Genomic DNA, 21841 nt, shown 5'->3' on the forward strand with positions numbered 1-21841 from the left:
ACTTTCAGACATTCCCTTTGCAAAATGATAACATAGGCCCAGAGCCTGTCCCAGTGCAAATCAAGGAAATCCCATTTCCCAGCTGAAGAAGATTAAATATCTTCTGCATCCTTGGCTGCCCGGCTGTTCCAGTGACCTGAGGAAGCATTTGGGGCATCTCAACTCTGTTCCTCTGTGACCCTTTACCAGCTCCAGACACTCTCTCAGTGAGGCCCAGGAGGGCACCTTCCCTGCAGTGTGTTTCCTTGCAGTCAGCACTTTGTCCAATTTCAGACCTTTTCTCTTCCTTTGTCCCAGCCCCATAGACAGGCACAGCAAGGTGCGGTGGGGGAAGCTGCTCTCCCACCCCTCTCTCTCCTCCTCAGGAGAGAAACCGCTTTGAGTACCTCTGGAGCTGCTGTGCCATTTTTTTTAAGCCTTCTTTTTTCTCTTCTACTCCCCTTTTCCTTTTTTTTTTTCCCTTATATCACCAGCTGGCCTAGATTGTAATGTGAGACCCCACCAGCTTCAATTAAGGAGCAGATGTGACTGAAGAAATGGGATAGCAGCTAGGGATGGAGATGACACATTCGTGGCACTAGGTCTAATCAAACAACTTCTCACGTTATTCTCACCATGAGGTGGGAGACGTGAGCCAAAGGCAAGTCAGCACTTGGAGCACTTGCAGAGACACATTGCTAGCAAAGCCATCTGTAATGAGCTGACCATGCCACTCATCTCAGTCAAGGGCTGCTTTTAATCCACTCAAGTGCAGCAAGGGGCCCAGAGACTGAGAGCTGAGAACACGTATCTTGAAAACAATCAGCCATGTCAAACCAGGGCTGCCAGGTGGAGCGGATGATTGTAAGCTGCATATCCACAGATGCATTTGTGCCCTGGGACACTATGCGTGCCTACCTATGGGACAGCATGTGCACCGCCTTCATCTGTGGTGAAGATGGGGATGTCACTGGTGTTACAGAGGTGTCAGTGAGTCTTGCTGGGGGTCAGGCTATGGGAGAGGAGAGACCGGTGAGCTGGAGCCCTCCTGCAATGGCTGTGTTCAGGGCAGCAGGGATGCTAAATAACCCATGGTAGTTGTTGGAGGTGTTCATGGCACTTCAGATGCTGGGTGCTGCAGGTGTTTGGGCCTGGCTGTGCTTGGCAGTTCTGCGGACCTTTAGAGGAGGTGGGTGCTCTGCACATCTGTAGTGCATAGAAATCATCTCTGGAAGAGCAGGTGCTTTGAACATGGAGAAGGTGAGTTGTGATTGTGCTGAAGCTGCTCTAAATCAGTTCTCCATCTTTTACATTTGGGTGAACAGCTGTTTTGTGTTCAGGAAGCTTTTCTCATTTTAGATGGAGAGCTTCTGGTTATCCCTATGCTGTAGTGTTTTAATTAAAAGTTTAGTGCAAGTGAAACATGTCTATCAGACGGCTGTGGAGACTGAAGTCCTCTGCAATTGCATTAAATAAGGGATAACCTAAACAGTACCAATCCAGACATTCTCCTTGCTCTGCTTCAACCATGCCCAAATTGTGAGATTCCTGTAAATTTTTACAAGTGCTGAAGAACAAGACATGGTAGTCTCCCTTTGCTAAGGAGGTGAACACACATTGCCATTCCCATTCTCACACTACCGGTAGAGAAGCTGACATGGATAGATGTGACTCACCTCCCAACATCAGGGCATTGTTTTCAGATATAAAAATAGGACTCAGAGTCCCTGTAGCTGGTCCCTGATGTGTTGTATTGATGTACTTGGGGGAAGCCCTCTAACACCCCTTCAGGTCTGTAGGGACAGCCAGTGCATATCCCTCCATCTAAGCACGGTGTCCTTGATAACCCTGCCAGACTTTGACAAGAACATGAATTTAACTGATTGGGAGCTTACCTGCCTGCTCAGGGAGTGCATTTCATTCTGCAAAAGAGGACTATGTTTTTTCTGATTAGGATCTGAGGGTTGAATCCAAGCCGTGACACTCAGCTGCTAGGGTTGCACTTTTGGCATGAAAAAGGAGGGCTTGGTAGCTCCTCCAAGCAGTGTCTCAGTGTGGAAGGAGTACTTGCTAAAGGCCACCCCTACCTCATAAATAGGAGGGAGGTGGGATGTGGCCACAGCCCAGTTAGGAGATGTCAAATGACTATTGCTTTTGGTTTGACGGATCCTGTTCCCACTAGAAAATAAATATCCCCTTGGAAATCATATGTGTCTGCCTCGTCAGAGGTGGTCAGGGTGACCGTGCTGAGCGAGACGGTTGTTCCCTGACTGCATCCCTGTCTTTGCTCTGTTCGGTCTCCAGTCCCCCCCGTGGTGGAGCCAGCCTTCCAGGATGTACGCCAAGGCATGGGGCACAGTGTCACCTTGCGCTGCACCATGCTGAAGGGCAGCCCCATGAAGGTGGCCACCTCTGTCTGGCGTTTCAATGGGACCCTCCTGGCGCAGCCCCTGGCAGAGCAGCAGGACTACTCGGAGCTGAAGGTGGACAGTGTCAGCCGGGAGACCAGTGGGACCTACGAGTGCAGCATTTCCAATGACGTGGGAGTCTCCACCTGCCTCTTCCAGGTGTCTGGTAAGTCACAGAATCCACATCAGAGCAAGCTGTTGGATGGGGTCACAGAGGTGAGAAGCTTGCTCCTCATAAACTGGTACCAATAAAACCAACCTCTACTGCCTCCGCTGTACACAGCATTCTGTTCAGGAGGAATGGTTTTCCATAAGCCAGCAGGGAGATCTGTCTCCATCATTCAGACAGATGGACCTGGAGCAGTTAGTGCTAGCCACTGCTACATTTTAACAGTGTTCAACCACTTGCCTGAAAAATACAGGACTTTATATTCAAGGCTGCCATCAGCTTTCAAGCTTGGACAACCTGTATCATTGATAAGTATTGACCATGGGGAATTGAAAAGCTCTCTACTACCTCCAGCAGGCTCCAAACCATCTAATTTCCCCTTTAAAAGCAAACAAACCAAGAAACAAAAACTGTGTTATGTATTTCTGTACCTTCCCTATATCTCCTGTCTGTTTGTGTATCATTATGCTTCCTAGGAAAAACATGAGCTGGATATGGACACTAGTACTCAGTAGATTTGCAGCTCACAGTTTTCTGTGAATCCATCATCCACCATAATAGGATTTCTCTCCAGCACCTGCAACTGCAAAGAGGGATGGCAGAGTTATAGCATCTAAAACCACACATCTGACCTGGCTCCTCCAGATGATCATTAAATCTGCTTTTTTCACGACCCCAAAATTGACTTGGGAACAAGTTTCTAGAAAAGCTCTCCCATGAAGTTGTCTTAATAAGCAATAAATTCAACCCAAATACTGGGGTTTGGATTTGGGGTCAATTTATAATACTTTTCAAGTCAGGGCTGAACAAAGAGAATAAATAACATTCAGAGAGGCCTGATTTTGAAGCAGATCTTTTGTAAGGTTTGGAAAAGCTCAGGTATACTGTAACTCTGAGACGCTCTCAGAAATGGAGGAATCCAAACTGTTTGAGTCCCTTTTCAAGACTTTGCTCTCACCCCTTGAAATTTCCTGGCATTTGTCTGGCAGTGGATTTTTCTTGAGAGCTTTGTCCCTCTTTCCCCTTTTTTCATAACTCTCACATCACTAAGTGATGGCAAACCATATCCCTCTATGAACCATCACAGAAAACTATGTCCCTATCAATTTTGGGAATGCTCCCAGGAATTTCTTGCTGGGAGCAGGAACAAATACTTATTGCCATGCAGTGTGCCATGGCTGTGCCTTAGATAAGAATTCCCTCAGCAGAAGGAAGTTGCATCCACAGAGAGCACTGATCAGGAAAGAAGCAAGTCTTTGTTTTTCTGCATCCCTTCTCTGTTTCCAAGGCATTGATACCTGATGGTAGCTGTACAGCTCCAGACATCTCTGCCTGTTTCCTGGACAGTTACAAATCAATTAAGGCTTTCAGAGCCTGTAGAGCAACCTGAAAAATAATCCAGTGACTAGACTGCTACGCTTGGACTCAGGATTGCTGGAGTTTTAATTCACATCAGCTACAGCCTTCCTGTGTAAGTGGGCAGAATGGCATGGTCTCTTTTTGGTTTTGTTTCTTTACAGAAGGAAGACCATAAACCTTCCTATGTGACAAGGAAGCAGTGACTCATTTGTGACTGTGGGGTCACAAATGTACTGGAAATAGAGTACATGAATCTGCCCAGGATGGGATTACTTTAATCTACGGAGGGGTGATGAGCTTTCCGAGATGTTTTGTAAAGATAGTGAGACATCCAACCTGCTCTTCTTGAGCAAGTTATCAGGCATCCCATAGTGGCCATAACCTGCTCTCCCACTAGCCACAAGCACAGAAGAGCCCTGAAAGACAGAGTGAATAACCTTCAGCTCTTCCCATAGGCTCTAAGCAAAAGAGAAACCTTTCCAGTAATGCTAAAAGTTTCCAGAAAGGAAGTTCTGAAAATATTTTGATGTTCAGCATTTCTATCAAAAGGCCAAAAAGCTTTTTTTTTAACTTCCATTTCCATCTTTGAGTCAATTAATAAGGAATTAATATCATGCAAGATGATGATTATCATCAGTTCTGATTTTATTTCTGAATCCATTATGAAGCTTGACTTCCACAGTCAATACAAGTTGAATAAGCAGCAGTTAGTCTCTGAGGTGGTTCTGAACTTCTTGCTTGTGCCAAATTTCAAGTCAATAAAAATAATAAGAAAAAAAGGACTTGGAAATAAATATCAATATTATACATCTGAGTTCATAAAAAAAACCCCAAACATTGAATCCTGTCGAGCCTGATTATAACCACACAGAATGGCAATTCTGTAATTCAAGTGGAAAGGTGCAGCAGATAGCCTGGGGAGACAGTTTATGCCTGTTCTGCTCTCCAGTGTCCCTTGCTGCCTAGGCACCTTTCTGGTCACTGCAGGTTCAGATTGGACCTGAACCCAGAGAGCTGGGTTTTTGTTCAGGTCCGGCTCCTACCTGGCTCAGGACAGGACCTGACAAAAATTGAAGTTCACAGGATGAAATGCAGGTAATTTCAAATAGAGCAAAACTAGTTGTGGATAAGACCTCGAGTTGCTTCTGGGCCCTGTGCATTAGTCCTTCAGCTGGGGGGTTGCGTGGCAGTAGCCTTTAAATTCTGTTTAGTAGTGGTTCAGGACAGCAGTGGCTGGGGAAATCGTAAGTCCCTTCTTCCCTGAACTGCCTAGTTTCTCTCTGGTATGTTGTTTCTCCTGTGTTTCCCTTCTCCTGCTGCACTCTGTTTTTAAGGAGAGATGTGAGTTTAGAAAAGACATCTCCGCCCCTGCCAAAGCTCCTGCTGTTTTTACCCAGGCTGAGGTCAGCATCCCCTTTGCTGCCAAGGTGACTGTTGTGCTACAAAGAGGCTCGAGCACTGTGTTGCCGAGGCAGGGGAGGTGCAGAAGGAGCAAGGTCTCCTTTTTAATGCCATGGTCCCTGTGTGATAAATAACACTTTTCCTATGACCTACTGGCCAAATGATCTTTCCTCAGAGTTTGTTAGCAGGAGTCTCTGTAAAGCAGCAGATGAAACAGGAGAAATGCCAGTTTAAAGCTGTTACCTCAATCTAAACTACAAAGCAAGGGAGAAAAGATTAGAGCTGGTTCCAGCTGGAGAACTGAAGTTGTTCCCACCTTCTCAGGTGCTGGTCATGCCCCACTGGTGTTGCAGGGCTGCTAATCCTCCCAGTAGTTTAAGCTGTGAAAGCAGTATCGAGTCACAGAAAATGGTGGCACATCAGTGCAACAGTAAAGGTGTCCATCATGTCAGAGGCAGGTGGACGAGTTGGGCGAGTGGAGCTGATCCACTTTCACCGTGTCTCTTTGTAATTTATGTTCCCCTTGATCCCACATTTTTATTTTCTTCCCTCTTTTTTTTTTTCCCCCTCCAGCAAAAGCTTATAGCCCAGAATTTTACTATGACACTCCCAATCCCACCTTGAGCCAGAAGCAGTCCAAGAATTACTCTTACATCTTACAGTGGACACAGAAGGAGCCAGATGCTGTGGATCCCATCCTCAAGTACCGTCTGGAACTCCGGCAGGTAAGGTCTGCTCTTCTGGAACCTCAGCATATGCCCTTGGGAAGACATCTGTTAAGGAGGCAGTTACATCAATGTCTCCTTGCTGATTAAGAGCTGAAAGTGATGAAATTGCCCAATCTTGATGGTCCTGCACCTTCCCCAGAGAATGTAAGAGACAGGCCAAGTGCACAGGTCAGTGTTCATTTTTAGCTCTGGTGTTGGGTACGATCCAGGTCTTCCAAAGCCCTGCTGCTCCCTTTGGACTGTTCATGCTCAGTGTTTTGAATGGAGGTTTAATGGGAACAATACCCTACAGCCATCAGTAGGTATTGTAGATTTTATAGGCCAAAGATTCAAACAAGTAGTATTCCGTCCTCCTCACTCGTACAGAAAAAAGAGAATAAGCTGAAGACCAATCCAGGCAGGAACGGCAGGGAAAAATCATAGACTGTTTGTGTTACAGAAGGGCTTTCATACTGTTGCAGTAACTAAGCTATTTGGACTATATGAACTCTGCAGGGGAAGAAAAGTGGGTTTCAACGTTTCTTAGCTTGAAGAGAAATCATATTGGGTGGTGGGAGCTGGAGGGAAGAACTCAGTGAAATCTGAAGACATCACTGGTTGGAGAAGGTTAGAGAAAAGAGTTTGATGTTTTTTAAAAAGCAGATTAACTTAGCAGGATTGCCAGGTACTTTCATCCACGCTCAGCAAAGCACCTGTGTTCAACATTTTTGAAAAACGGGGACACTTAAGATTGGTGTTTCTTGGCATTCAGTGGTAGCTGGGAAGCAAATGCATTTTGCAAGAGAAAGTTTGTTTACTGTAGATAGAAAACAAAATAATTAAAAAGATTCAAGTGTCTTTTTCCTCTAGTTCTGCACAGTAGGCTCCAGTTTTATGTCTCCGTTTGATTGTGAGCTCTCTGGGGTGGGATAGCCTTTGTTTGTTACTCACACGGTGTGGAGCACGTTGTCAGTACTTAATAATAATACAAGACACAGGGGAGCCTCTAATAATGAAGGCAGTTTGTCATAGTAGCTCTTCCCTCTGAGCCAAGTTTTGCTATTATCAGCACAGCGAATCAGTGAACAAATTTGTGGGTTTTATCCTTCTCTGGTTATGTTGAGGGTTTTTTCCTTTTGCGCAGTTCTTAAAAGTAATCTTGGATCTGTTCTTCATTGAGCTTCTACTGAAAGGGATCAAGAAAAGGGAAACCCACTTTTCTTCTTTGAGTTATGACATGAAGGGAGCTGAGTGGCCATGCAAATTTAACACACCTCTCCCCCCAGTTTTGTTCATACTCCATTAGTTACTGCTGTTAATGTTTTGCAGAATCACCACACAGTTGTAATTATTGACTAATGTGTTTTAGAGGAGTGTGATATCGTGGCCCTGCTGTAGCCCAGTCTCATGTATGGGCAGGCTCTTAGAAATGGCTACAGGTCTCATCATGGTGACCTGGGTCTGAATAAGAGAGGGCAGAGGGAGGAGGAAGCAGGGGAGTTTTTTCCCACTTCTGTCAAGCACAAGCAGGAAACATTGGAAAAGTCTTTCACAGTACTGCCTCCTCCTGGCCCTCCTCCAACAAAAATACTTGCGTTTCATGGCAAGGTCCCCCCTTCCGCATGCCTTGCTGAGGTCTCACTGAGCCCTTTTCATTTCCTTGTCCCAGAGGATCACATCCCCCCTCATCTTCAGCCTGCCACTTCCTTATACTCTTGTTCTGCCTTCCTGGTGTTTTCCCTGTGATGTCTCACTTGGACTCCAAGAAGCCTCATGACATCTCCCGACCTTTCACTCCTTCCCTTGCTCCATCACCCTCTTCCATATCCTGAAGACCCTGCTGCTTTGTCGCACCTTCTTCTTTTTGCTGAGGCACCTGGGGTAAGGTTTGCGTACTTCTGTTCCATTGTTGGACTGTAAAACATAGTGACCTCACTGAATATAACCATTAAAAGCTCAAAAGCTTAAAAGTATTACTGACTGGAGAGCTCTTAAGAAAGGGGATTTGTCTGCCTGGATGCGGAGCTACTGTTTGCCTGCGCACTCTCCTCACTGGATATGCTGGCTTTCCAGGAACTAGCTGTGGTGGCAGAAAAATCCTAGAGAGCTAGGATTGAAATGGAATATTCTCCTTAGGTAAAAAGGGCCTTGCACATGGTCAGACACAACGGATTTATTGCCATCATCAAGCTGATGAAAGCTTACCCAGCCAGCCCTGGAGCTCTGCAGCCTTAGTGGTCATGGTAGGGGTTTTTCAGCACCTTAAAGGTGAACGAATGTGGCAGCAGCAGCCTGCAGTCTTGGGGCTGTGAGGGGTAGAGGGCATGGAAAGGGGAGAATTAACTCTTGCTGAGATGCCCACTGGTTGCAAGATGGTTTGCTAGTTTTCATTTCACAACCCCTGGTTTGCTCAAAGAGCTCTTGGCATATGTAATGTGAAGATCCCCAAGTAGCAGGATGGTTTGCAAGGCATCTGGGAACCCCTGAATTAGATTTGCTTGCTGCAGCTGCTGAAAATGAAGCTGGGTGAGAGTCAAAGTGCTGCTTATTAATTGGTGGCTCCTCCAACTCTTCCTGTGCAGTGGCTCCCTAAGGCTGATCATGCATTCCTGGGGGGATTGCAAGCAGTCGGGGGGAATATGGTTTCCCAAGTAATACATAGGGGCTCCCAGCAAGACAGACAAGTAGAGCTGATTGTTCCCAGCACTGTGGAGCAGGCCGAGCAGTGCAGCAGACGTACCAGTTCCAGTAGAATAAGGATTAACTTTCGATTAAAACTGCATAAGCAGCTTGACAGCTTGAAGCCACTGACCCAGGCAAAGCACATATGATAGCAACTTGAAGCAAGCTCCTTGCAAAGCCTCTGCTCTATGTCTCAGCAAAGAGGTGGTTATTTCCTGAAGGGCATTGGTCAGGGGGGCTTAGGCAGTGGCTTTGTTGAGTGCCAATTCAGAGGGGCAAACCTTCCCACTGAGGAACAGCAGGGGCCGCACAGCCTTCTGTCCTGACAGCTTGGAAGGTTTTTTTGTTTCTTGCTGCAAGGCAAGTGATCCAGATGCCAACCACCTTACTTCACCTTTACTGGTGAACTCAATGAGTTAACAGCCCTGGGTGGTTTGGTTACAGGCAGATGCCACGAGGCTTTTGGGCTATTTGTTTGGTCAGCTTTTTTTCTTCCATGTATTCTTGGAGTGTAGAAAGGCACTGAGGCACTGCACTCCAACTGAAAATGCTTTTCATTGCTTGGGGATTCAAAGCAGCCTCCCCAGACCAGATCTTTGCTTAAAAAATAAAAAGCCTTTTAAGTTGCTTTTTTCTCTCTGTGTATTTTATCCCCTCCCAGGGCTCTGCTCTAACATTACAGAGAAATGAAAAGCCATCTAATATTGCAAGCAGGTTGCATCATGGAGGAAAGATCTGAATTGGGCTGGTGGTTACAGGGGATAGTGGCGGAATTACTATGCACTTAATGAGCTAGAGCCCATCTGTGACCTGAGGCTGCAAGGGAAAGAGGAAGGAGAAGCTATTGGTACAGTAGGAAAGTTTAATCTTTATTGTGCCCCTCAAGGAGACCTGAGGCTGCTGTCTCCTCAGTACCTTCTCATACACAGTCTTGGGCCAGAACCAATCCAGCTTAACACATTCCTGCCTTTCCTCTCCTAGGAGCAGGTTCAGCTCTACCTGCCAGACAGCCCCCTGAAATTTGCACTGGGCCAAGCCCCAAACCCATTTGCTAAATTAGCTCACTGGGTTGTCACTTCAGATTAATTCCTGTCAGGGAGAGTGTCTTTAATGAGACTGGCCCTGTGCGATGCCTGAGTAATTGTATGGTCTCTCTTTGTTTGCACTTTCATCCCCTCCATGTTGGATAAACATCCCCTGCTGTCTACAAAACTCATCTGGGCTTGGGAGCCGGCTGCCACTTGCTTCATCAGCCAGCCAGAGCAGCATTAATGAGAGCTGTGGCAGTGGGGAGCCGGGCACACCGTGTGGGGAGGTGACAGATAAAAGAGCTGTTTGGACAGACATAGGACAGGGACGTTAGCAGGAATTTAATGACTGTGATTAGAGTGGAAGGTTAACTCTGCTGATGGCCATCACAACGCAGCAGGAGAGGTATTATGCCGGGGTCCATGGATTGTGGATTTGTATCACTTCATTTCTGCCTCTGAGTTGTTCTTTTTCTGTCCTCTGAGCCCATTTCGGTAGTATCTGTCAACTGCTGTCTGTCTTTGGCTTCATTAGCATGTGGCGCTGGCACTCCCTCCAAGGGCAGGGGTGTCTCTCACTTCTCTGCATGCACTGAGAAGGGCTAGTAGCTCTAGAAAGGGAAGATGTACAAGCAGTACACCAGTCTTTTCCATAAATGTTTAGTTGAAAATGCTGTTGGGTTCCAGATTAGAAAAGGCTATGATGCAGAAAGGTGATATATTTGAGCAGGTGGTGGCCCTTGCAGCAGCCCAGCCCTGTGCACTGAGAAGTGAACAAAATTCCTTTCTTCTGCACATGCAACCATGACTTCAGGCGAAGATTCTTGGGAAACCGAGCAGTGCTTTGGGAGGTTGCCTCAGGGCTGCACCTCGGGGCCAGGGAATGCCAAAGCCTCCTTAAGAAGGCAGCTCTGCCCAAGGCAGAGCAGTTCAGGGTGGCCAAATTTGCTTTACAAACAAAGGGGTTAACATTTTATTGGCTACGGAGCACAATGCTGCCATCGCCAAGGCAACTGCTGCAGACCAGATTGGGTCCATAGTCCTCATCCTGAGGCTCTCTGGGGCACTGTGACCCCACTGGTCCCATCCTGTGCATTCCCCCAGTAGTGCTGCGGTGGGGTTTTCAGCTGGGGGATGCTGCAAGAGCTGAGGAGGTGATACCTGTTTTAGGACATAGCTAAAAAGCAGACAAGGCTGTCCTACTTTTCATACTAGAAGATGAAAAACTTAAAGGATGGAGTTGTGTCTTGTAAGCTAGGGAGGGACCTGCTCTGGATAAAATGTGCCCTGTGGTGCACTGGCCTGATGTTACCTGGAAAAAGGGAATGGGCTTGTAGTGCCACATTGACCAAAAAATCCTCCAGCTGACAGGTCACTTGACTGGACAGCACAGTGTGGAGCACAGACAGGGCACATGGAACAGGGATGTGTGAGTCCCTTTGCCTAGAGCATCACAGTCCCAGCCAGCTGCAGCCATGAAGGGAGTGTGGCTTTTTGTGAAGCAGCAGATGGTGGCCTTGGCTACACGTGAGATGCTGTGTCGACCAAAAAACTCATGGGATGTGACAAACTGCACCCTTTTACTGTTCATCATTTCACTTGATATGGGCTGTGCTGGTCCGACAGGACCAGGTGTTAGGACTGGGTGTTAGTGACTTGGCCTTGCAGTGTTTGCCCAGGACTGAATCTCAAAGCAGACCTTCTGTTTTAGGATGGCTTATAAGTCACATCTGTCAGAAAGCTTCTTTAGTATTCTCTTCTTTTTTGCCTACCTTGTCTGCCAGTTTGATGTTTGATCACAAGATGCTGTCATATGGGATCTCAAATCAACACAATTTCATCTACCTGCAGAGCCAGACTCCATAGTGGCAAAAGGTCTTTTTTCAACTCTAAATACCCCTATTGATGCTCTTTTTTTTTTTATTTCAACTTTTGTTCAGGCAGTGAGAATAGGCAAATTACATCTGTGCTCTCCAGTCCATTGCCTTCAGTTGTGCTAGTGGCATATGTGATGCTGTGCAGGACTCAACCCTGAAGAGAAGGTAGAAGAGGATGCAGAAAGAAGCCTGCATCAGCAGGAGTTGTGCTTGGTGGACAGTTTGAACAGCCATCATGATGCAAAGCCAGGGAAAGCAGGAGAGGGGAAAGGAGATACTGTCTTTCTAGGCTGCAAGAGGAGGAGAAGTTTGGGACTGAGAGTCAGCCACACACCGGTGGAAGGAGAACTGGCTGATCAATAGCATTTGATGGACAATCAGTCCTTGAAGCTTAGTAAGATTGCTGTGCAGGACCTGGGGGTAAAGCAGTGACTTTTCCACAGGCATTTGGGAGTGAAGAGGGAAGGATCTTGCCTCAGCTCTGCTCTCTGCTGCCTGAAAATAGGACACGCCATCAGTCACTGCAGCTGACAGCACGTTGAGCCATCTCTTTTCATCCCTGGCAATGTGTAACAGGGGATGATATGTCAATGAGACCTGCTGCTAGAACAAGGTCCTTTCTACCCATGTTGTAAGGATAGCTGGATGCTTGGTAGTGGTGGGAAACAAGGAGCTTTTTCCACATTTCATGTATGTACTCTCTACTGGCTAAGTCAACCATAGCAGAGCCTCCACCCAGCACAAAGGAAGGGAGTTTTCCCTTAGCCACTACAGGTGGAGGTGTCTGCCCAGCCATGGTTGTTGTTGGCCCTGTCAGCGAGAGAATCAGGGTGTTTTTTACGAGGCTGGACAGGGAAGCACTGAATGGCTCAGGTGAGTTCAGTGGAAATGGCTGGTAGCCATGGGATAAGATTGTCCCCTTAGATAGCCTAACATCTTCCAATGCCACTATTGAGATTTCTTCCCTTTGCCCATGAGAGCTTATCAAATGGTGCTTAACTAATGAATTAGTCTGATTAATTCTGTCTTTTTGAATTCACAAATTGCTCTTCAATATGATACATGGTTTTTCTGAGCTGGTTTTCCCTAGTCCACAGATAATTTCTAATCAGTTAGTTGGGAAAATTAGTTTGGGGTATGAGTAATATGAGTAAATGAGTAATATGAGCAGTTGGCAGGTTAGTGCCTCAGTCTTATGGTATCATTCCTCTTCTGTGATTATCCAGAGTAAGTAAGGCGTGGTTGGTTGACCTTGATGCACACAAAGCTGCTCTATCATTCCACTCCTCAGCAGGACAAGGGGTAGAAAATAAGATGGAAAAAACCCCCCATCAAGATAAAGGCAGTTTATTAAATGAAAACTAGGGCCACATGGAGAAGCAAAGGAAAATAAAAGATTTATTCTATACTTCCCATCAGTAGGCAATGTCCAGCCACTTCCTGGGAAGCAGATTTTCATTATATGTGGGAGTTGCTCTGGAAGACAAACATCATAACAAATACCCTCTTCTCCATCCCTTTCATATCTCTTTGGTCAGTTTGGGTCAGCAGTCCTGGATATGATGTCCCCTTCCAAGATGATGTCCCCTTCCAAGATCTTGCCCACTCCCAGCTTACTGGTGAGGGAGAAATGCTGGAGAGACAGCACTAATGCTGTGCAGCGCTGCTCAGCAGTAGCCAAAACACTGGTGTGTTATCAACACCTTTCTAGCTACCCACACAAAGCACACACTAGGAGGGCTGCTATGGGAAAAATCAACTCCGTCATACCCAGATCCAATATATAAGCTCATCTGCCCAAAACAGGGTAGCTGAAAGTTTTACAAGGTGTTTTGTCATTCATAAAGTGCCAGCAGACATTTTGTGTTAACATTGACTTTTCATAACTACTGCTCCTAATGCAATTCAAGTACTTGACTGGGCAAGAGAGAAAGCAGGGTATTGTTTAGCTTGCCTAGTACAAGGGAATAATCCAAACAGCTTTTCCAGTCTTAGTTCTGTTCAGAATAGTTACAGTGCCTGAGAAGAATAGTACAAATAATCTTGCTGGAAAGGCTCATATGATCTTAAAACTCATCTAGAAGGAAAATCTCATCTCTGTCTAGCTCCTAACACTGCTGTTCAGTGCTCATTGAGGGTAAGGAAAATGTGAGAGAAGAGATAATCTGATTCCCCAAACCAATACACCCCTCAGAGCAGCCTCGCAGGCTAGAGATGTTGTTTTCACACCACTGTGCTTGTTCATATCCAGCAGGCTGTTGGCTTGTGTTTTACAAAGCTGAACGCAGGATGAAAAATGCTTGCCAGGTATCAAAGATAAAAGTCAGTCCTTTTTGTGGATTTCTTATCCACATTCCTTCAGTGGCTTCAAGGGGTACATGCTGTTCATTGAGTCTCTTCCAAAAGTCCCTGTTGATAGGCTGTGATGCAGCTTCCTCCCATTTACTCTGCTCGTCTGTTATTTTCCGTAGTCAACCCATGTTGCTCCTACTGCTTTACCATCTTTTCTTTGTGCACCTTCATGCCCTTCCCTGCTCCCCCTCCTATTTTGCACTTCTTTCTTCTGTTTCTGTTTCCTTTTTTTTCTTGGCTTCATTTTTTTTTCCCTGGCTCTCACTTTCTAGAACGTATTGGAGATAAGAGGTGAGAGTGTGTGAAGGGGAAGGGTTTGGAAGAGAGATGTAGTCTCTCTCTTAAAGCTAGTCACAAATGAGCAGGAGTAGGCACTAGATAGATGTTTTGACTGTGTTTCGTAAAGAAGTGAAGCAGGCAGCATGGAGCATTGTGAGGAGCTGTATGGCTCTCCCTGCATACGCTGTGCTGGCTGCCTCTTCTTTGTTAGAGACAGGACCACAAGTGCAGTCGAGTTAGAGGTGGCCTATAGACTCTGGAATGATGCCTATATTATACTTTCATTACATGTGCCAAACTGGAAAGTCCAGAGTCCCACAAAAAGGCTACTTCTGCTCCAGGAAGCAACAACCCCATCCTTTATTAGTTGTTTTCAAGGGTGAAGGTGCCCTAACAGAGGGCTCTGCCATGGTCTGTAGAAAACCCAAGAAAACAAGCCTGGGAGGCGGCAGGTCCTGTTGGTGGAGCATGTCTTGCTTGCTAAGGTGCAACCACAAGTGTAACTTATAAGACAAAGTGGCTCAGAGCTCAACTCACTGCAGCTGGGCAAACTTAGGCTATGCAGAGCCGAATTGGTTTTTCTCCTTGGACCCAGAAGTGCTGACAGCACAGTGTACAGACATGTGTGTGGGTCCAGCTGCAAGCAGTCATGTCCAGTGCAAGGAAACTGGTGGAAGAGTTTGACATAGGGATGAGTATAAAGTTGGATCCAGTAAGGCACTGAGTAGTGCTGATTTTCAGATATGAGGCTGAAAAGAGACTGGAACCATTACTGTCTGGAAGAGAGGATGTGAAGCAACACCAGGGACGTTGTCTCTTATCCACTTCTGCCCACACAGAAGACAGAGAGATGATTTCAGGCTCTGCAGTGCATAGTCAAGTACAGGTAGGAACTTGCAGTAGCAATATAGAGCTTCCAGTCTGAAACAGAAGGATGGCATGTGCCTTCAGAATTGAAAATAGGGCTGTAGAAGAGAGCCTCAGTTTAGGCTTTTGCTTGACTGTCACTCTGACAGAGTGAATATTAGGTCTGTTCTTCCTTAGACCAGGGAACATACGCTAATAAAAAACATATTGCTTTCTGATCAGCCCCTAATGAAAGACATTATTGAAGAGTGTGGAACAAGCACTTATAGTAATTCATGACAGCACCAATTTGGCTTCTCTTGGAAACCATAAACTGCTGCTCTTGGCACTTAATGAGGATAGGCAGCTGATTGCCTGTGCAAGAGGAAGAGAGAGAGACTGTCTCCCAGCTTAGATGGCTCCAGCTCTCCTCAGTAGCTACTGAAGGTCTCAGTTGCTTCTCTCTTTGGAGCTGGGGATGTTTCAGCCTGGAAACGGAGCCTCCTGATAAAGGACAGTTTGAGACAAAAAGCTTCCAGGACTCCTCATTTAGACTGAATAATGGATTTGCTTTGGCCATCCGTCCTTGCTTAACCCCAGGATCTGAACCTGTGTGCTTGACTGATGAACAACACAGGCATGAATTTCAGTTCACTGTTATGCTTGTGTGGTAAATGCCAACTTTGTGTTTGCGCTGTGATTATTTACTCTGGAAACCCCTAATTAGTAAAGGTTATCAAGCAAGGAAAATGAAATAAATCCCATCTTAAACTTACCCTAGCCCTTTAATTGATGCTGTTAATGCTTAACATCATTTTCATCCAAGGTGGTGATGAAGTACTAACAAAGGAAAATGTTTTAATCCAGTATGGCAGGCACAGGAAGTTTGACAAGAGATTATAAAGAAACATCACAATGACTGTCTTTATATCCAAACCAAATTTCTCCACTATCCAAATCTTACCAAAATGGCTTTTTCCAGAGTAGGTATGCCTCTTTCCCATGGCTGATACCAGTCAGTCAGTTCAGAAACCCCTATTAAGATTGTGCTGTTGAAATTTCATACAGCTGACACCAGGTTGGGAGACAATCCCATCTCAGTGAAGGATCAGGATATTCTAAGTGAGATCCGAAAGACGGAAAACTACTTGAGTAGTTCTGGTGAGATGAAATGGATGTGGTACAAAGGCAGGGTCACGCATGTGTAAGATGAGAAATCTGCTACAGTGGGAAATTACTGAAGTGAAGGAACAATGTGCATGAGTGAGTTGACTTCAAGTAGCTGCTGGTTAGGTGCAGGTGTAAGAAAGGACAAATGTACTCCTTGGTGAAACGTGAGGTACTTATAAGCAAGGTGGAGAGGTGCCACTGCATCCTATTATGCAGAGCTGGGGCACCGAACTCCAGCAAGTGGGATCATGCAGAAAAATATTATAGAGTTAATCAGAGAAAGTGAGAGTCTGGGTTAGAAGAGGACTAACAAAGTACTCAGCTTGTTTAGCCTAGTAAAGCAAAGGATGAGAGGTGGTGTGATTGCTGTCTATAAAAATATCAGGGGGTCAAGCAGCAGTGAGGGAAAAGAGCCATTTAAGCTAAAGGACAGTATTGGCACAAGTTCAACTGGGTGCAAACTGCTTGTGAATAAATTCAATCTGGAAATGAGAACATTAGGGTGGTCAGGCTCTGGAACAGACATCCAGCAGGAGGAGCAGGCCTAAAGGGAAGGCACCACTTTTAAGAGGGGATGTGATGCATACATAAAATTAATAAGCAGAGGCAGCCCCTGTGGTGACAGAGGACTGGGCCCTATCAGCCATGAGTGTACCTCTCCTGCTGTGTCCTTGAGTGTGTCCATGGTTTGCCCTTCTCTGAACTTTGGGAGCTACCAGTGCAGAGGGTTTTTATCCCTCTGCCAAAATACCGAGACTAAGCACCAAATTTGTGGTGTTCAATTCACAGAATCACAGAATATGCTGAGTTGGAAAGGACTGACAAGACAAACCATTTTCCTCTTCTCTACCCTGTGGCACCAAGGTGACATGAAGGATCAGAATCTCAATCCATTGCTATGTGTTAGAGGGTGAATAGGAAGAAGTGGGAGAGGAGGGACAGATTTCTGGCAGATTTTTCCATCATTGTGGAACATATTGGAGCCTCATTTTTAGGAGGATTTCCTAAAATTTCCTATCCCTGCCTCCCTCTTGATCCTGTTTCTGAGCATTTTTCATTCCTCTTTTTCCAAGGAGTTATTTTTACCTGTGGAACTCATCTGCTGGGCTCTCATTCTCCAGCAGTGAATAATGGGTCTGGCCCTTGGATAATTTTTCTCTCAGTCTTGGACACTGTAAATTCTGACACACATAAATCCTGTAATCATATTTTTCTTTTTTTTTTTTTTCCAACACTCAGAAGTCCATGATATGTACTCTTTGAAGTTACCTCTCTGCAAGGCATCCTGTAGCGTCAGAGGTGCAGTTGGGGCAGAAATTGAGGACAGAGCATGTGTGCTGAGATAGTGGGGTGTTTTGCATTGCAGAGCCCCATGTTCATCACAGGAGCTGTTACCAGCACCATAACAAAGCTCAGACCCCTCCATCCCTTGGATGGGGTGCTTGGGAGTTTCTTTCCTGGCTGTTACCAGTTTAAGGCCATAGATACTGCCCATCCCATCATGTTGAGTGCAGTGGTGTGATTGTGAACAAAACTCTCTTTGGAAGGGAGCAGCTATGTCTTAGCTGGACTTTGTTGGGATGGGGTCCTCACAGTCACAGCCACTGGGGAAATCTGATATGATGCCTGCAGCACTCCAGGACAGAGCTATATAATGCAGCCAAGACTCTTGACAAAGAGGCTGAACTGGTACAGATGGGAGGCTCTGTCACACCCTGAGTGGTATTGCCTGTCAGAAGAAAAGTGCTCTTCTGCTGCTGTCACTTTCTCCTGGCCCTTGGATCATGCTAAACAGGGATGTCTATGCATCATGAGAAACTGGGCAGCTTGGCTGAGACTGACTGTCCACTTGAGCACGAGGGAGAACATCCCATCAGGCCCTATAGATTTGTAAGGATCCAGCTGGAGCAGCAGATTCTACATAATTTCAGGGTCGACTGGGAGTTGATCATTTTCACAGTCATGGTCCAACAGCTCAGGGCACCAAGGCCCCCTTGGTCCGTCAGCTGCGTTGAAGACAGAGACAAAGAACACCTCTGCCTTGTCTCTGTCCCTGTTTGTGAGGTGACCATTCTCATCCTGTAAGAGGTTGATGCTATTTCTATCCTGCCTATTGCTATTAATGTATTTGAAAAAACTTTTTTATTGTCCCCCCATTTCTCATCAGCTTCAACTCCTGTTGAGCTTTGGCCGCACAAATTCTCTTCCTACAGCTGTAAGCAGCATCTCTGAATTCTTCCCATGTCACTTGATCTTGCTTCCTCTGGGCATACACCTTCCTCTTCTGCCCTGCCTATCCCTCCTGAAGAGCCTCTAACCATCCAACAGGGAACTCCAGTCACAGGACACATCCCACAGGTTTCACTTATGCCAGTGATGTCAAATCTCTGGGACTGGGCTAAAGCTTTGAGTTCTGCTGGTTGTTCCTCATGGTGCATGGATTTGTGTAGGAACATTTCAGGTGTGGTACATTGTAGCCAATACCTCGTGAAGAAGATTGAGGGATCCCATGAGTGCTGGTTTCTTCAGGTTTTGGCACACCATCCCATCAGTCATCATTGGCGAGCCTGGTTTTACCCCTTTTCGCCTTCCAAGCTAATTTAAAGCTCTGTAACAAGCCCCACTAGCTCATGTGCTAGAACTCTTTTTCCCCCCGAGATATGTGCATCCCCTCAGATGTCAGTAGACCAGGTGTTCAGTAGATCATCCCACGGTCAACAAATACCAGATTTTTACAATTGCACCAACCTTGGAGCTACTCATTGACCTGATGGATCTGACTATTACTAGCAATATTATTCCTTGCTGCTGGAAGGATCAAGGACATTACTACCTGTGCTCCTGATCCCTCTGCCATTTGTTTGGTGTTCTCCTCTGTGGAGCTGTACAGGGAGTAAAGAAGAGTCTGCCAGAGAGAGGGAGCCTGTGTGTGAAGCTGCTGTGCCACATCAGCCTGCCTTTTTCTGCTGAATCCTCTCCCTTTGGAGAGGCTGAGGAGGCTGGGGATGGAGCTGGGAGCTATCCCAAACCCCCTATGTCTGTGGTTAGTTAGTGGGAATGGAGTGGGAGTGTGGGAAGTGACCCCTGTCTCGTTTGTGCTGCAGGAAGGAGCAGCCACGGGAATTTGAATGAGGCTGAGAAAAAAGGGTGAGACAGCGAGTATGTGTGGAAAGGATTTGGATGGGAGATACTGGAAAGCAGAGCTAGTGCTTGTGCCCTGAGCTGAGAAGTTGCTGAAGAAGCAGAACACGTAAGGAGAGAGTGGCAAGAGTGGATTGCAATGCTGGGAATCTGGATGCCTGCAGAGCAGTTCCTTTGCTCTGATCAGCTTATTGGGGATTCTACATGATTTTAATGTGCATTTTTCTAGCTAGTGTTTGCAATGATTCCTTGGAGCTTGGTGATGAAAGACTTTCTTTCTAATTTCTCCCTCAAACAAGTATGCATAGTAGCTAAAGGTACAGCTGGTTGTGAGACCACATGTGTGGCTACACAAGTCACACCAAATCTTGTGAATTCCTGGTGTGGTTTGTTGAGCAGAACCGCAGCATGAACTCTTGATAGATGTGTCTATTAATATCCTTTGGCTTTACTGAGTCTTCTAGTTGATATGTACCTAGCTTAAAGATCATCCTTTTTTTCCTTTAATAGCTGATATAAACATAAAACATAGGTGTGGCAGTGAAATACCTTGGACTCCTCTACTGTGACAATGCCCCAGCTGAGGTGCCAGCAGCGGGCAGGGGTAGTGTGGAATCCTGGCTTTCTCTCTGAGTCTCTTGATTTGTATTCCTGGACCATGAGCTGGCTCAGCTGGCCACAGTGGAACAAAAACTCTGTAAGCGTCAAAAGCCAGCTCACATGATAAGACAGGGGACTGGACAGGCAATACCTACCAACAGAATGTGATGCTGAGGCACAAGAAAGGGCAGTCCCAGTTTGCAGGTCCAAGAGCTTTGATGGCTAAGTACATATAAGCATGTAAGTGTGCTCTCTCGTGATTGCTAATACTGCTTATAAGTGTCAGAGGAAAGGGACAGGTTGCATACACTGCATGTGAATACGTACGTACCATATGGGGCTGATTCTTCCCTTCATAAGGTGTTTTTAGTGAACTCATTCTGGAAGAATGTTCTCACCTCTGCAGCCTGTGGGATATTCACAGCCAGCTGGTAGAAACTGTGAGTTTGTTTGGTTTTTTTTCCTTTCCCATCCCCTTCCTCTTTTTATTGGAAATGAAAGGAGGTGAAGGCAGAGGCGAGGCTGTGCATTGCACAGTGCTCTTGTTCTGGCCCTGTTGGCAGCTTCTCGAGCCTGGTGATGAATGAGCTTGTTGCATGAGATCCTCCACTGAGGCTTCAGCATCTCTAATAAGGCGGCCAGTGTTTCCTTGTCCTCTGCGCCTGCCTCTGCTTTATTAACTGCACCACAGCAATATTAAACTGGAGCACTGGGTCAACATGATCAGGAGGAGGGAGGCTGAGAAGGGGGTGGAAGGAAGAAGATAACAGGATAAAATGGGAGAAGAGAACACAGAGCGGGAGAAAGGGCAACAGCTGGCAATTGAAGCGGATTGAAAAATGGGTTCCTACTGGGCCGATGCATGCAGCTCTGCACAGACCTGCTGCTGGCAATAAGGGAGGCAAAGGATATTTAGGGAGGGGGGCAGACCTTGGCCTTAATGTCTCTGTCTGCTGGATCTGTGCTAGTGACTACAAGCCAGCACCTGCTCTGCATGCATGCAGCAAGCGGCTGGCTGGAGTTGCCCCCTTTTTCTCCCTGGCACGTGCCCTTTAAACTGTGCTGGCAGTGCACCTGGCTCTCTCTACTGACGGCTGCAGCTGGCTCAGGGGAGATGTTTGGCCCATGCTGCCTTTCACAGAGAAGAGCCAGTCTTTCCAAAGACATCCAAAGACATTCTGTTATGATGCCAGGACTGTAGGGACCATACTAAGGATGTGCAGAGGGCAGCCTTTCTGGCAGTGAGTTTCTGTGTAGGTTCAAGTTGCAGATTGAATAGAGACAGGACATAGGCTGAGAGAAGATTTGGCTATGAAGTATTTGATGGAGGGAAAAGATTCTCTTAAAACTTTCCCTCTGTACACCAAGAGGAGATACTGCTGGGCCCCAGCTGTGCCTTTCCCATTACCTAGTTGTCCGGGTCTCTTTTGGGAAGCAGGAAAGTTGCAACCATAGGAAGCGTATGTGCCCTTATTAATTTCTGTTTCACAGCCAAACCTTGGTGGCAGCCAGATATTTATTTGATTTAACCCACAAGTCCCTGAGGATAGACTCAAGTGGGGGATCTAGAGCTTTGCAGTCCAGACTGGAGGCTGATTTCATAGTTTGTCCTGGATTAGACGATGCGGGAGAGTACATGATTTGACACTGCTCCCAGAGGCTTTAGATACCCAAATTCCACTTAAATCCCAGCTGAGGTGAAATTTGCACTGTCTGAATCTCACCCCCAGGCTTCTCTCTGACTCTCCCATTTTGTTTCTCTTCCAAAGGTTATGTCTAGATGAGGAAAATGGCTTCTGACCTCCTCCTGTTTGCTGGCTGCCTTCTCAGCACCCCAGCTCAT

General features: G+C 46.3%; 1 protein-coding gene across 1 annotated transcript in view; it reads left to right on the top strand.

The window, feature by feature from the left end:
* Positions 1 to 21841, top strand: part of MDGA1 (MAM domain containing glycosylphosphatidylinositol anchor 1) — a 137604-nt gene that overhangs the window by 82736 nt on the left and 33027 nt on the right. Inside the window, exons 10-11 of the mRNA XM_029965106.1 lie at positions 2284 to 2553; positions 5890 to 6041. Of these exons, the coding sequence (XP_029820966.1) occupies positions 2284 to 2553; positions 5890 to 6041 (422 nt within the window). The remainder of the gene's footprint in view (positions 1 to 2283; positions 2554 to 5889; positions 6042 to 21841) is intronic.

This window comes from Manacus vitellinus, unplaced genomic scaffold (genome assembly GCF_001715985.3).
Source record: "Manacus vitellinus isolate BGI_N305 unplaced genomic scaffold, ASM171598v3 scaffold_8_pilon, whole genome shotgun sequence".
Classification (NCBI taxonomy): Eukaryota; Metazoa; Chordata; class Aves; order Passeriformes; family Pipridae; genus Manacus; species Manacus vitellinus.